The sequence below is a fragment of the Chrysoperla carnea genome, chromosome 1 (genome assembly GCF_905475395.1).
Source record: "Chrysoperla carnea chromosome 1, inChrCarn1.1, whole genome shotgun sequence".
Lineage (NCBI taxonomy): Eukaryota > Metazoa > Arthropoda > Insecta > Neuroptera > Chrysopidae > Chrysoperla > Chrysoperla carnea.
In genome coordinates this window covers 49,389,830-49,404,608 of record NC_058337.1, presented here as the reverse complement: position 1 = coordinate 49,404,608, position 14,779 = coordinate 49,389,830, and the positions used below count along the sequence as shown (strand labels likewise).

At 28.4% G+C, this 14,779-nt stretch overlaps 2 protein-coding genes across 3 annotated transcripts in view; both read right to left on the bottom strand.

Moving 5' to 3' along the window:
- LOC123305452 overlaps positions 1-12,293 on the bottom strand; it is a 158,659-nt gene extending 146,366 nt beyond the window's left edge. Inside the window, exon 1 of the mRNA XM_044887169.1 lies at positions 11,297-12,293. Coding sequence (XP_044743104.1) covers positions 11,297-12,293 — 997 coding nt within the window. The remainder of the gene's footprint in view (positions 1-11,296) is intronic.
- LOC123306134 lies at positions 5,912-9,664 on the bottom strand. Of its 2 annotated transcripts, none has more exons than XM_044888025.1 (4): positions 9,604-9,664; positions 8,666-8,892; positions 7,902-8,151; positions 5,912-7,174 (listed from the first exon to the last, which is right to left on the bottom strand). In XM_044888025.1, exons 2-4 carry the CDS (start codon positions 8,772-8,774, stop codon positions 6,871-6,873), a joined length of 663 nt encoding a protein of 220 aa, XP_044743960.1. In that variant the 5' UTR covers positions 8,775-8,892; positions 9,604-9,664; the 3' UTR covers positions 5,912-6,870. The 2 variants fall into 2 exon arrangements, with proteins under 2 accessions (XP_044743960.1, XP_044743959.1); XM_044888024.1 differs by lacking the exon at positions 9,604-9,664 and adding an exon at positions 8,961-9,055.
- Positions 12,294-14,779: the final 2,486 nt, after the last annotated feature.

The following is a 14,779-nucleotide window of genomic DNA, read 5'->3' as shown; positions in this document are numbered from 1 at the left end:
CAGTTAATATAACATGAAGAAAGTGCTTATATAGTATCAAGTAGCATATATAAGCCGTTTTTGATGCCAGAAAATAGAATAAAAATAAAAATGAACGACAGAATTACGTAGATAGAAGTTTTAAGAAATAGGTAGAATTTAACTTTATTCTTTTACATTTACCTTTATTTCAGTTAGTGCACATATACCTTCAAGTGGTTGGAGGCTAACTTTTTTTTTTTAATTTTCAAAGTGTTCATAAGATTTTACTTTAAGTTAATTGTTTGAATACCCTGCACATCATTGAAAAAAAACTGGTATCAATGTATTAAGAAAATTGAAAGCTTCTCTTTTTTAATTTTCCAATCCGATAAATATATTTAACAAGATGTAAACTTCGGTTATTATTTTGGAGAGATCTATGGCCTTTCCAATTTTTCACATTAAAACCTGAGATATGTTGAAATGTTCATCTTAAATAATTTCACTTAATTTTCAGTTCCAAAGTGGAAACGCAATCGCAGTATTATTATAAAAGGATTAACACCAATAATTATAAAATCATATTTTGATGTGTTTGTGGAGAAAAGTAACATATTATTAACAAAATTAAATGAACAAATGTTACAAGGCGATAACAAATCATTTAACATATTTGATTATGTATCGAAAACTAGTATGGATTCTGTTTGCGGTAATATTTAAATACACAATTTAAAAAGATATTCAGTTGGATTAATCCATCAAATTATAGGAACAATACTTGGAGTTGATGTTAATTCACAACAGGGTGAATCAAAATATCTAAAAGCTGTGCAAAGGTAATTTTAAATTTTAAATTTTACTGTCTAACAAAAAAGCTCTTCAGAAATACCAAGTTAAGAGATGAATTTTTAAAAATTATTTCGTGCGCAACTTTCTATATATGGGGAAGTCCTGTGAAATCTTCATGTTTTTGGTCTAATCAGATTTTGGCAATCGGTCAGTCACAAGATTTTTATATCATGTATATATGAAATATATCAAAGTATACAAAGTTTAGTCACAAATTTTGGTATAGGCCACCCAAAAAGTCCATTTTCGGTTGTCAGTCTGCCCGCCTATGAACACGATAACTCAAAAAACAAAAGAGATATCAAGCTGAAATTATTTAACGTGCTTAGAACGTAAAAATTGAGGTTGAATTCGTAAATAAGCAACCATTGGGCAAGGACTTGGGTCCGTAGTTTAAATGTAGTTTAAATAATAAATTTAATTTTTTCCGTAAACATCACTGTTTACCAGAGAGGGTTCAAATTAGGTTATGGCATTAAATAGTATGTATTGTATGGGAATATCTCTTACGTGTCTGTGACACCACAGTATCTCTTACGTGTCAGTCGTTTTATGTATACACACGACTGTGAGCTATCTAAGAGTGACTATCTTTCTTTACTTACATGGCGTATAAAAAACAAACGAATGCGTAATCAACATTGTCTATAAATGACATTTGAACAATTGAATCAGACAATTGTTTGTTTTTACTTATTAATAAGTAGAATAGGCCAGTAGCAAGTAGTTCCGTTGGATCATGAAAAGTACAATCGAATTTTTCGATATACAATGCGTATAACATATATAACAGTTCAAACATATAAAGTGGGTCGATGTGGTTAAATTGCCACTTTTTTACTAACTGAAGAGTCGTTTTACCGCCACCCTATTTGTTAGAAAATGGCTTTGTGTCGCAGATACGCGCTTCATACTTGGTACCAGAATTGGAAGTTACTATAGTTTTAATTAAAGAACTACACAAAATTAATGAAACTAAATAGAAATATATTTCATTTGCAGTGCTTTTCATTTATTATTTGAACGAGCTTTTCATGTTTGGAAGCATCCCGATTTTATATACAATTTAACAAAAGAATCAAAAATATTTAAAGAAAATGTAAATGAAATTTATGAAATGGCAAGTACGGTGAGTAATATCAAAGGTGTAATATTCTGGAAGTCCGTTACATATTTACGTTATGTTACGTATTTTACATAAATTATGAATTTAAGGTAGTACGAGCGCCAAAGCAAGTTTAGACTTATGGTTGAAATTATTTGTACCTTATTTTCAACTTTAATTATGAATTTTGTTATAACTTCATGAATGTAGACGAGAAACAAGAATGATATTTTTCGGTATCTGCCTTGGTTTTCGAAATATCGAAAGCAAAAAATTAAATTAAATTTTCAATTTTCGATATTTTGAAAATTACTCCAGGTATCGAACAATTTTATTCTTACTTTCGTCCTATATTGTCAAATTATATATTTGTTTTTTAATTTGTGTCCCCACTACAGTACTCATACATCCTTAACTAGTCCGACGCAACGGGTTTTTTTTTTTTTTCAATAATTTATTAAGGTTTTAACTTTAATTTAAACAGGTTTTTTTTTATTTCCATCGACTAGTTTTGGAGAAATCTATGAAAACATATCATCCATCTACCGTTTTCCCATAAGATCAATGTTAAATATGCCTACTTTTGAAGTCATTTATTTTTTTAAATAATCGGGCAAATTAAACTTTTCAGAATTGATTTAAACTTAGTCCAACTTCATATATAAAAAAAACAAGTCTTTTATCCAAAATTGTTCTAGCGATCGTATATCCTTATGAAGTAGAATCATAATAAAACAAAATCAGATTTTTTTTATCCGTGACGTCTACTTCGCGTCACGACGAACGACGAACCAATATATTTAAAGATAAAACAAAGGCATTTTGAAAGGTTTTAATTGGCCATGCTAATATATATACATACACAATAGAAGAATACATCATCAAATTAATTACATAAACACGATAATTTCATAAATGGTTTGCTTTCATTTCAGATCATATCCGAAAAACGGAAAATGAATAATGGGTCCAAATTTGATAATAATGAAAATAAGTTTGACAAAAATCCACTAAAGAAACCATTATTAGAATTTTTAATTGATATCACAGAAAAAATTCCAGGATTCACGGATGAACAATTACGGGACGAAGTTAGTCTTACAATATTGGCGGTAAGTAAAAAAAAAAATTACTTAAAATAGTTTTGTTATCAAATCTTTATACCAAAAACATTTTGTTTAGGCATATGAAACTACGGCGAGTGCAATAAGTTATACAATACTTAGTTTAGCTGCTGAAAAACAAATTCAAAATAAAGTGTACCAAGAATTATACAGTGTTTTTGGAAATTCTGATCGTCCAGTGACTTTAGACGATTTACCTAAATTAAGTTATATGGAAATGGTTATTAAGGAAACGATGAGATATTTTCCAACAATTCCAATGATTGCACGGGAAATAACTGAAGACATTCAAATTGGTATGGCTTTCGATTAAAACTTTAACTAATCCAAGAACGACTAACACTGAAATAATTTGTAATGGCTGAAAATTTTATAATAGCGCCCATAGACATCAAGCACGAACATTTTTCGCAAATACAATATTAGCACAGTCAAAGATGTTACAAATAAATGAAAATGAAAGAAACCGCTCGCATTTTGCTAAAACGTCATGTCAAATATCATTATGGTAACGTATGGAACGATTAATGTTAAAGTTGACTTGCAAAATTAATGAATAGGCAACTTGAATTACGTATACTTTATACATACTTACAATAGTTTTCGATTATTTGGCAAATACTTAACATTTACTTCATACAAGTTGCCCAATTAGTAATTTTTTAAGTGAATTTTAACATTGATCATTTCATTGAATTAAAAATTTATTGTTTATTAATAAATAGAAACATTTGCGCCACTAACTCATGCGTTAGTAATAATATTTGGCAACTAAGAATCAAATTCCATGAGGTTTAAGCAAAATACGAGCGGTTTCGTTATTTTTCCTTTATAAGCCGATTTTTGTAACATCTTTTACTATACTATATATGCAGTCATAAATGTTATAGATTCACATGGTTTTCTAAAAATAAAATTATTCCCGTAGATCTCAGAGTTTGGTACGATTACGATTTTCTTGGCGATAAATGATAAAAATGTAGTTATAACTCAACAAAATTAGCCGAGGAAAACTTCCCAGACAAAATTTATAACATATTTAATTCTCAAAGAATGAAAATCCAAAATAAAAGATTTTATTGATAACTTTAAAATAAACCCACTTGGCAAAGCTTTCATTTTTAACACTTTAATACCTCGATAAAATTTGACCGTTCTTGCGTCATATTAAACAATTAATCATTAAAGTTTGTCCGTCAGGACATGATAAACGTACTTCGAAATTCTTTGGAGCGTTTAATCTCACAAATGGGTATTTCAAGAAAAATATGTACCTATAAGCATTAGTCGTAGAAAATTGTATCAGCTGGAATTTATTACTGAACCTGTGCTTATTATCCAAAAGTTGACTGTTTTCGAGAAATATGTTATATGAAATATAAATATGATCACCCGATATATGATCTCACTTAATTGTTTTAAATTTTCAGGAGAACATTTTATTCCCAAAGGATGTACTTGTGTAATTTTGATATGCCATATTCATCGTGATAAAAACTTGTGGGAAAATCCATTAAAATTTGACCCAGAACGTTTTACGCCAGAAAAAGTAAAAGCCCGACACCCATTCGCATATTTACCGTTTAGTGGAGGACCTAGAAATTGTATTGGTATTAAACATGCAATGATGTTTATGAAAACATTATTGGCAACAGTTCTAAGAAAATTTGAATTCAATACTCACTTAAAATTAAATGAGTTGAATTTTTGTATTGATTTATCATGGAAATTAATTCAGGGCCATTATGTAACAATTAGGCCACGACACGTAAATTAACTTAATAATTAGGATATTGATTATAATATTATACAATGTAATAAATTTTTTACAATAGGATATTTTAATAACTTTTTTTATAGATTTAGGGCCAAGATACATTATGGCAATTGATTTTATGAAGGCCAGAAATAGAGAACTTGCAATAATTTTTTTTATCGCAAATTCATATATAAATGAAAGATTAATTCATCTGAGGTATATTTAAATAAACTTTTTTTGAATTAATAAAAAAGAGTCATATATTCAAATTAAAAAACCCGGTAGTGACGTATTTACACCCATAGAGGTTGTGAACCAATTGGAATCACGTTAAATTTACATTTTTCAGTTTGTTTCTTTCGAAAATTACGTTTAATTAGACAAACCATTTATCATTCTGCATGTTATTTTATCATTTCTCCGTGCGTGTGGTGTTGCTAAAACGATGTGGTGACGTCACTGTCGTTAGAAGTTATAGTTTAGAAAAACAGTTTCCAAAATGTACCTTGATCCTAAATGTAACGATCTATTACATTTCCCCTCGAAAAATTTAGCCTCTGTACTATTTTTAAACGGTTTCTAAACTGCCGTATAAAGATATATAACGTAAAATTTTAAAAAAATTTAGTTTTGAACATGCAATTAAAAAATTTCTACAATTGTTACCATTCTCTTTACAAAAATTGTTCGACTTTTTAGTGATAATTACCCAAAACGAGGTCACGAAAACTGAAAAATAATTGCATCTCTGTGTTTTACGAAAATGGATATTTTTATTGAACATGGAATATACATACATAATATATAAAATAATACTTAAAATGAAATAAAAGTATAAAAATTTTTAACATTTCAAAATATCCCCGTATCTTGAAATAAAATATTCCGAAATAGTTTTTATTTATTTACCAAATATGGCCTTTACCCAACCGAAGTATCAAATTCAACAATCACAAAATTTTTTTAAATAATCCTTTAAAATAATCTTCGAAATTCTATTATATCTATAATATAATACTAATTTATAATTCGTATTATAGATGGTAAATATTTAAGAAATTTGATTTATCTATAAATAATTACATAGAAAAAAATCTCAAAATAGCCCAAATAAAAAATAATGGCAACACAAAAAATTCGAACAAATAATTTTTTTCGCCTAAATGTTTTTTCTTCGCCTAATGGTAGTTACCAAACAAGCCTAATGCGTGTTAACTAAGTGGAGACTAGGTAAAGAAATCGGAGCAACAAACTGAAAAATAATCGATAAAGCAACAACAGTATTGATTATTTGAAATGATATAGATTTTTTTCGAGACCTGCCCTTTCCAGAATTTTGGGGAGATTTTGTTTGGAATCAATAGATTTTGAATATAAATGTTGATAATAATTTTTGTTGTGATGGAAGCAGGGCATTTAGGGTACTTTTCCAGGGCAGTATAATGTGAAGGTTTTTATTTAGTATCCCGAAAATTCAATCCCAAAAAAGGACCCAACAAAACATTCAACACATTACTGAGATAGTGGAAATATTTAAAGAAGAAAGTTATTCTTTAGAGAATATAAACAATTATTGTTGGAAACATTATTTTGGAATATTCATAAATTCGTCATAAATAAAATGTAAACGCAAAATCTTGAATAATAATACACCACACCCGCAATATAACTTGGTTAAACTTTAAAAATACAAACATATGAAAAATAAAGAAAAACTTTACAAAGTTGGCCTTATACATATAAGCAACTAACAACTAATTGTCACATTTTTTTCTAGTCATTAAGATTACGCAAATATCTAACCCTCAAACATTCTGGTAGATTTTTCCATTCGTGCCCTCACCCAAATCGAACAATTTTTACTTTTTTCTGTAAATTCTTTGTTGAAGTAAAATTTAAATAGTAGAATAATCAGCAACATCTTTAAAATTTTTTTAGCTCATAGTTAATATTTCTTATTAAGTACAATTTTATGCGATTAAGTACAATTGGAGATATTAATCGAAGAAATTTTTACCCGAGCTATTTTTTACATACTAGAAAAAAATAAATACATTAAAAACTAAAATTTAATAATTAGAATAATAATAATCATATGCATTCGTAGGTGTGTAATATGTAAAACGAGGATCTGGTTCAGCCCATCTCATTTGTCTTTCACCTCTTCTCATTTCTATGAAAGCTCTTCGCAATTCTCTTTCATCCAATCTCCATACTTCTTCTCTGTTCTGACCCCATTCCATTATATTCTGACGCCTTGCTCTTCTATTTCTATTTCTACGCCAATTTCTTCTGTTCCGATTCCACCCTATTCTACGTGCACTTTCTTCAAAAGCGTGTCTTATCTCTTCTTTTACAATTTCTCTTATGTCTCTAAGAACAATATATTATAATTAAATTATTGAATTCTTCAATCACTTAAATATGTTTAGGTTTATCAAAATTCTATAAAACGAATGAAAATTTAGTAGAATGCTCTTCAGTTAATGGTAAAGGCACTTTGAAAATTTTAAAACGACCAACTTAGCCATTTAAAAGTTATTTATTATTATTTCAAAAATTAAATTTACATTTAAAATAAAAATATTTAAAAAAATTTAAATTAATTTTTATTACTTATTTACTATTTAAAATTTGTTCACTCAATAGATTAAATTCATTTTAATTATCATAAAAAAGCTACGAAGCGTTCCGAATTTGAACCGAATCAATGGTTTAAATATTCTAAACATGCTTAGACATCAATGTCTGAACTGATGATAATTTTTAAGTTTATTAAATTATATCAAAACTGATTAGGTTTAAAAGATAGAGTGTGCCTATAGGACTCACTGTTCGATTACGATCGCTTACATAATCAAAGTTATTTTTAAGTTTAAAACACGCTGTCTAAATTTCAGCTAGCAATTTCTTTCCGATTTAAGTTAACGAAAGGGCGGATTAACAAACAGACACTTTATGAATAATTTTGGAATTGTTTAATCTAAATCTACTTTAACTTAAAATATAGAAGAGCTATTGGATTAACTGGACAAAACATGTTACTGATAACATTAATCGTTTTATAAATTACTTAATAATAATATTTGAAAAAGCTTGCCTGAGTAATTCGTCATAATTATTCCTTTGTGATAGGTTCAGTGAATCAGTTGAAAAATTAGCGATTGGTGCAGCTCTTTGTTGTGGATTCACAGAATTAGTTGGAAGATTAACGATTGGTACAGTGTCTTGTTGAGGGTTTAGAGGATTAGTAGGAGGATTATCATTTAGAACAGACGATCCTTGTTGAGAGGATCGAATATCTTCATTATAGCGCTTCTCCTCTTTAACCCTGACATTATTTGTCAATTCTATAAAAAAAATTAATTCCAAACATTTAATATATTTGATTTTTATAGAATATGTTCTATGATTTTAAATCATAGAAGGCTACGAAATAATATCTCCAGCTCATGAACAATCATATACATCTCCTCGAGTAGTATAATTCCGACAAAAAAATTTCCGCAGTTTTTTTTTTTTTTTGGGGTGTTTGAGGAGGGGGTCTTTCTGGGGGTTCTGGCGTTAATTTTTAAGGAAAGTGTTTAAATTGTTAGGCGGTGTTCTTTATTGGTCGATCATATTGAGGGAGGGAGTATATTTTTTGCTCGGTCGCAAAACGAGCAAAGCTCGGTAATTAGAAAATTACACTAATTTTAAGTATAAATTGTACTCTTAAGTGTTAGTGATATTATAGTGTAAAAAGATCTTTCCAACTAAGAATTTAAATTACAGTGGTTTAAAACCTTTCTCATTAACATTTTAGTATTTTGAAAGAAAAATGCAATTTTTTTGATAAAATTATAATATTTAGAAAATACGTACCTTCTTGTGAAATTTGTTCACTGCCGCCGCACTTCCCCAAACTATTATTATTATTATTATTATTATTACTAGCCCCCAGCCCTTCTATTTTCACTTTTACGTTTTCCATTTCTATAAACGTTAATAACAAAATGTAACAAGCCGTCTGGATTTGGAAGCCGAATCACTAACTTATTCAGTAAATTATTGTAATTTTTCTTCAATTGTATTTTTGATTAAATTTTGATCTGATTAGGAAAACAAAATTTTAAATGTAAAATATCTTAGAAAATTAAAGGTTAAGTAAAATTCACACCTGGTCATGATAAAAACGAAATACATAAATTGTCTTGATACTAAATTAGAATTGACGTTAAAATAATCCTCATTTTGGGACAAGAAACAAGCCCCATCATACTTATAACTTATAACTTATAAAATATTTGTTTTTGACATTGTATTTGCTAAGTTTTATTAAAATAAAAACCGAATTTTTCTACAGTTTGTGGAGAGGGGGGTTTGTTTTTTACAGTTTACGGATTTTGCCCTTGAGGATGGTCAGTTCAATCAGTTGAGCTACAGTGATGATTCAAGATAGTGAGTTGACTAAATCCATTCGATAATATTGAGAGTTAAAGGAGTCAACTTTTGGGAGAAAATTATTTGTTTAAAAATTCGTGGATGCTTTGAACCATTTTCGTGAACCTCCAAAGGGGGGTAGCTGCCTCTATCTGCCCCCTTTTTCGACAGCCATATTCCCTCCCCCCTGATTGAGTTACATGGTTGATGAACGAACCATATGAGTGGGTAGGTAGGTATTTGTCGATCTCATCTACTTTACTGATATAAATCTAAATCAATACACACTAAATATAAGTAGGTTTATCGTCCTTATTTTAAATTTATAAAAGAAATTTTATAGGTTATTATTAAATATAGTAGATAATAAAATTACTTACTTGTCTTAAAACCACACACAATTTATTTAAACAAAAATGTTGAAATTGATTTAATTTACACACTTACATAATATAAATAGTAGAATATAAAAACATTAAATCATTATGTTATTAATTATTCTATGCAAAAATAATTGATCGTTCAAAATTAAACAAAATATCCCGGTTAAACAAAAGAGGGGATTTATTAAATTTTCTAAATATGTAAACAACATATACCAGTGTTTCTCAACGTGTTTATGGGCCGCAAATTAATGTAGAACAAGCGCTGGGTAGAGTTGAGTGTGCATAATATGAGAACCATAGATAAAATATATGATGAGGACCTCATTCTGTCTATTGATACATGCTCAGATTTTTGATAATATTCACCGTTTTCAAGTTATTGCCAGTTTGGAAAACTCCAAAAAAGTCATTTTCAAAACTGAAAAACAATGATAAATAGTTAAATTTTAAAGCTTATCAAAATCCTAAAATGACCTTTTAATATTTTTTATAAAGCTCTGAAGAGTAATTACAGATTGTTTAATTCTATTAATCCTCAATTTTAAATGCTAAAGAATATATTAATTAATAACAATGTTTAGTAGCTGTGTCCTACATATTGTTTATTAATGGAAATTAAATATATTTAAGAATTGAAAATAATCCTCTAGAATGAAGTTATCTGTAATTACTCTTCAGATCTTTATTAAAGGATGTTCAAAGATCATTTTGGGAGTTTGGTAAGCACAAAAATTTAATTTTTAGCATTGTTTTTCAGCATTGAAAATGACTTTTTTGAAAATTTCCCAAACTAACTAACAAGAGATCTTTTTGTCGTTAAATAACCTAAAAAAGGGTTGTTTGTTCAAAAGGATAGTTTGTTCTTTATTTTGTTCGAAAAATTGGCATTTAACTTAAGTATTAAAATTGGCAATCAATATTCTGTTAAAAATACAGTTAAATACAAAAATATGACTGAAGTACAAAAATTCGAACATGGCTAAAATTTGGTAGAATTATTCAAAACACCATCATAAATGAAATTTAAAAATCCCCATGTGGAAAGATGTGGAAAAAATTTACGCAGGATCAAGGAGTCATAAAAATTTTTTCGTGATTTTCAGCAAAACTGCAAGTTTTATCATAAAATTAGCTCAGACAAGAATTGTAGATCAAATAATTAAATATAAAAATGTCTCAATACTTTTTTTCCTAAGAGCCACCATTTTCCCAAGAGTTGTAATCGTAATAATATGTATAAGTACGCCATGTACATCACTGAAGCTTAAAGTACAAATATTTTTCTATCGGTCAGTGTAACTTACATATATACCATTTTTACTTGTATATATCCGTTGGGTGCGTAATCATGGTAGGGACAATCAAATCAACGCCAGCGCTCGCAGTGGATAATTTTGACGTAAAGTTGGCTGTTGTGACTAATTTCGTTTTCATAACTCGTTAATTTCTTTTAAATTGTTTACGGGCACCAAGTTGTAAGTTTAGTAATGTTCCGTTTTGAGTAAAAATAAAAATTCTCAAGTTCTGTATTGTTAAAAAAACTAACTGCTATAATTATAGAGGGTAACATAATGGAAATATTTTCTAACTCCAAAATCAAATATTTTAATCAATTACCAATCGCAATATATTTATACCCAAAAATATTGAAGACAAAGAAAAATAAGATAATATTTAGCCATCTTACCTTTTTTCTTTCTACGACGGCGTAATTGTTTGCGCGACTCTAGGACATTGTCGTCATCAGTCGATGGTGACAATTCTTTACTATCGATGTCCTCAGATTTAGTCAAATATTTTCTTCTATTCTTCTTTTTCACTGAAAAACTTGGCAAGTCTTGATTGTTAACACTAAGAGGTGTTATTGGTTCCTGCACAATATACGTCGGTGTTTGGACATCTGGGACGGTGTTATCTTTTGGTATTTTTAATTTCAATTTATTTTGTTGCACATGGTTTGAGTCACGGTCATTCGAGCACATCACTTTATCACTTTGGCTATAAACTAAATTTGATTTTTCTAAATTACTAAAAGGTTTTGACTGTGATAAATCACATAGGTTTTGCACTGGCCGTGTTTTAAATAATCGATAATCCGGCATTGGATAAATATTCTCGTTTTTCGATAATCGTATAGATTCTAAGCCTAAATCACTTTTTGTTTTTCTATGCATAATATTTGGTTTCGCTGAATTAATTAATGTTTCGTGTTCAAAATAATTACCAAATTTATTTAAATTTACATTCGAATTATTGTCGGCATATAAATGATGTCGATGTTTTCTAGGTCTTTTTTCGAAACTATCGTCGCTTACCACCAAGGTTCCAGCTTTACTCGAACGAAGTTTATACTTTTTTTCTTGATCTTTAGTATTCTCTACCGTTGCAACAGATGAGTGTTGTTCATGAAATGAATTTCGCATACTTTTATGTCGTGTTATTAAAATCGGTTGAGTCATTTTATCAACAGCTGTGGGATCCCAACTTCTACGGCAGCAACCATTACGGTCATTAGCTTCTGTTAGTAAATTACCATGGTCATCAAATAATTGAAAAATTGGCATTGATATGTTTGGCGATGATTTTGATGTTGTTAATTCCCAATTCCATTGTTTTGGTTTTTTTAATTGTAAACGTATAATTCCACCTAATGGAACTTTTGATTCTTTTGTATTTGATTCCATTGAGAAAATTGTATTCAATTTTCTAATTATTATTTCAATTTATTTGTGAATAAATTACAAATATTTGCACCATAAACAAGCACTGTACACAAATTGTATGATAACTTTACAAAATATTCTATTATTTTGAAAGTGAAAATTATATGTAAATCAGTAAAAGATTTGCATCAGTATTTGTTTTGCATATATTAAAATAATAATTGCATTTCTAGTAATCATACCCTATATACAGTGTGTCTCAGATTTTAATCCGGAAAATGAAATAGGAAATCTTTAATGTCCCCAAAAATAAGAACAAGAATTCATATGAACCATGAATTCATTGTTAGTGGATAGTATCTGTGTATAATATTTATCAATAAATACTGCTAAAAAAATTACAAACGCTTAGGATAGAATCTTGGATTTCTTATTTTATGGACACGAGCCTTAACTAAGACACCACTTGTAACCATCACATCAAGATAAGATAAGAAATTTACACAGTTATCGCCCACCTAATAACTTAGGTGGTACGTGCACTAGCCCAGAATGTCAAAAATCGTGGGTTCAATTCCCAGTGAGATGTATTCATATCGAACACAGATGTCAAATACAATTACATTTTGAATTTTTCTACAGCCAAGGTACCTAAACTATGAACAACAATTCCAATTAAGAATAAGAAACTCATTTTAGAATATTTTGTTTCGATAAAACGATAAGGAAGCTACAAGCAAACAACAGTTTTCAGAATGTAAATACTTCGTATAAATAAAACGGAAGAAGCTACGAGCAACACAAAGTTTTCAAAATGTAACTAACTACTTCGTATATACTCCGCTCTTGGTACAAGGAAGAGAAGGCAAAACAGAAATTTCTAGTCAAGAGGGGGGAATTCGAAATTTTTCATCAAAAATTTTAATAAATATAACAGTATCTAGACTTGTTTAAACAAATACTTAGTCAACTAAATCAATAGTAAATCTACATCCAAAGAGGATAAATCATCGCAATATACCTAAATCATATACATATATTTAATCATTATTTGTTATTTTATTTTAATCATTATAATTCTTAAAAAAAACTTCGAAACAGTACCTGGAACTTTTATAGGATAATAACTACATAAGTTTCATACATGATTATAGAGAGCTTTACTTTGTGGAACTTCATAATTTGGGATTTGAAATCAGCAAATATAATTGAGCGATAACTTCTTATTAGTAAGTATACTAGATTTTTTGATAAGTATACTAGATTTTTTGATTATTTCTATTATTGTTGTTTAAGCTATTTTGATATCCTTGACTTTTGCTAATTTTTATTACCGTTATTTGAGACACAAAAATGTATCGTAATATATTTGTCACGGTTAATTTAATCATTTTGCCAAACTATTGTATGAGTACCAGAAATACAATGGAAGAATAAATTTAAATCGAAAAGTTTTCCCACGAACAAAATAGTAACACGGCAGACATTAAAAAATGTTCTTAAAGTTAAATATTATTTATTGGTATTTTAAAATAAATTTATTAAAAACCTTGAGAAAATATTTCACATAGGTACAAAAAGTTTTTTGATATACTAATCGATGACGTAAACAAACACTGACCATACTTTATTTCCAAAATAAAAATAATTAGCAAATTTTCATAAAGTTACCAATCAATCATCATTCTAGACATCAACATATTTTAAACATTACATATTCGGAAAATTTTCCCTGAAGAAAAACTAAACTACACGAAAACATGACACAAATTTTAGAACAACTTATGAAATTTTAATTGCTACACATTAAACTAAAAATAAATAAATCACTTCAATTTAAAATAAAAATATTATTAGTACAAGAGAAATTCAATCGATCGATGTGCATAAATCGTTTGATCAATATTTATTCGTTCGATATAATTACAATAATGTTAACACGCTAAAAATAAACTAATCAGAGTGTATACTTAATTCAACTTTGTTTTTCAGAAAAACTGAAATGAGGAAATCATACATGTAGTAATAAAGAGATAGAATTATTACATTTTGGTTATGTAAAACAAAGATGCCTACAAAGAAATTTCATCGTTAAAGAAAAACATATAGTCGATTTATACTTCGGGTGCCAGGCCATTTTTCGTGGCTAATGAAGATCCAAGGTTGCACAAGTTTTTATTACGTATTTTCATTTTGAACTGAAGTGGATTTTATTAAACAAAAACAAGTAAGGGAATTTACCGTTTCAGGATCAGAAATTTTTTTAGCTTTAACACAACCATAAAGAGTAATTACTTACAGATTATATTTTTTTATTTAACGAATTTAATTTTTAACAAAAATTTGGGCTAAGTTTTTAAAAACGAATTCTTAAATTACTTTGCATAAATTCGTTATGTAGGGAGATGAAATACGTTATGTGGGGCTGTTTAGTAGGCATATTATAAAAGTGTCGGTAGATTTCAGAAATTTGGACTAGATTCTCAGGAGAAAAATCGATTTTTTGA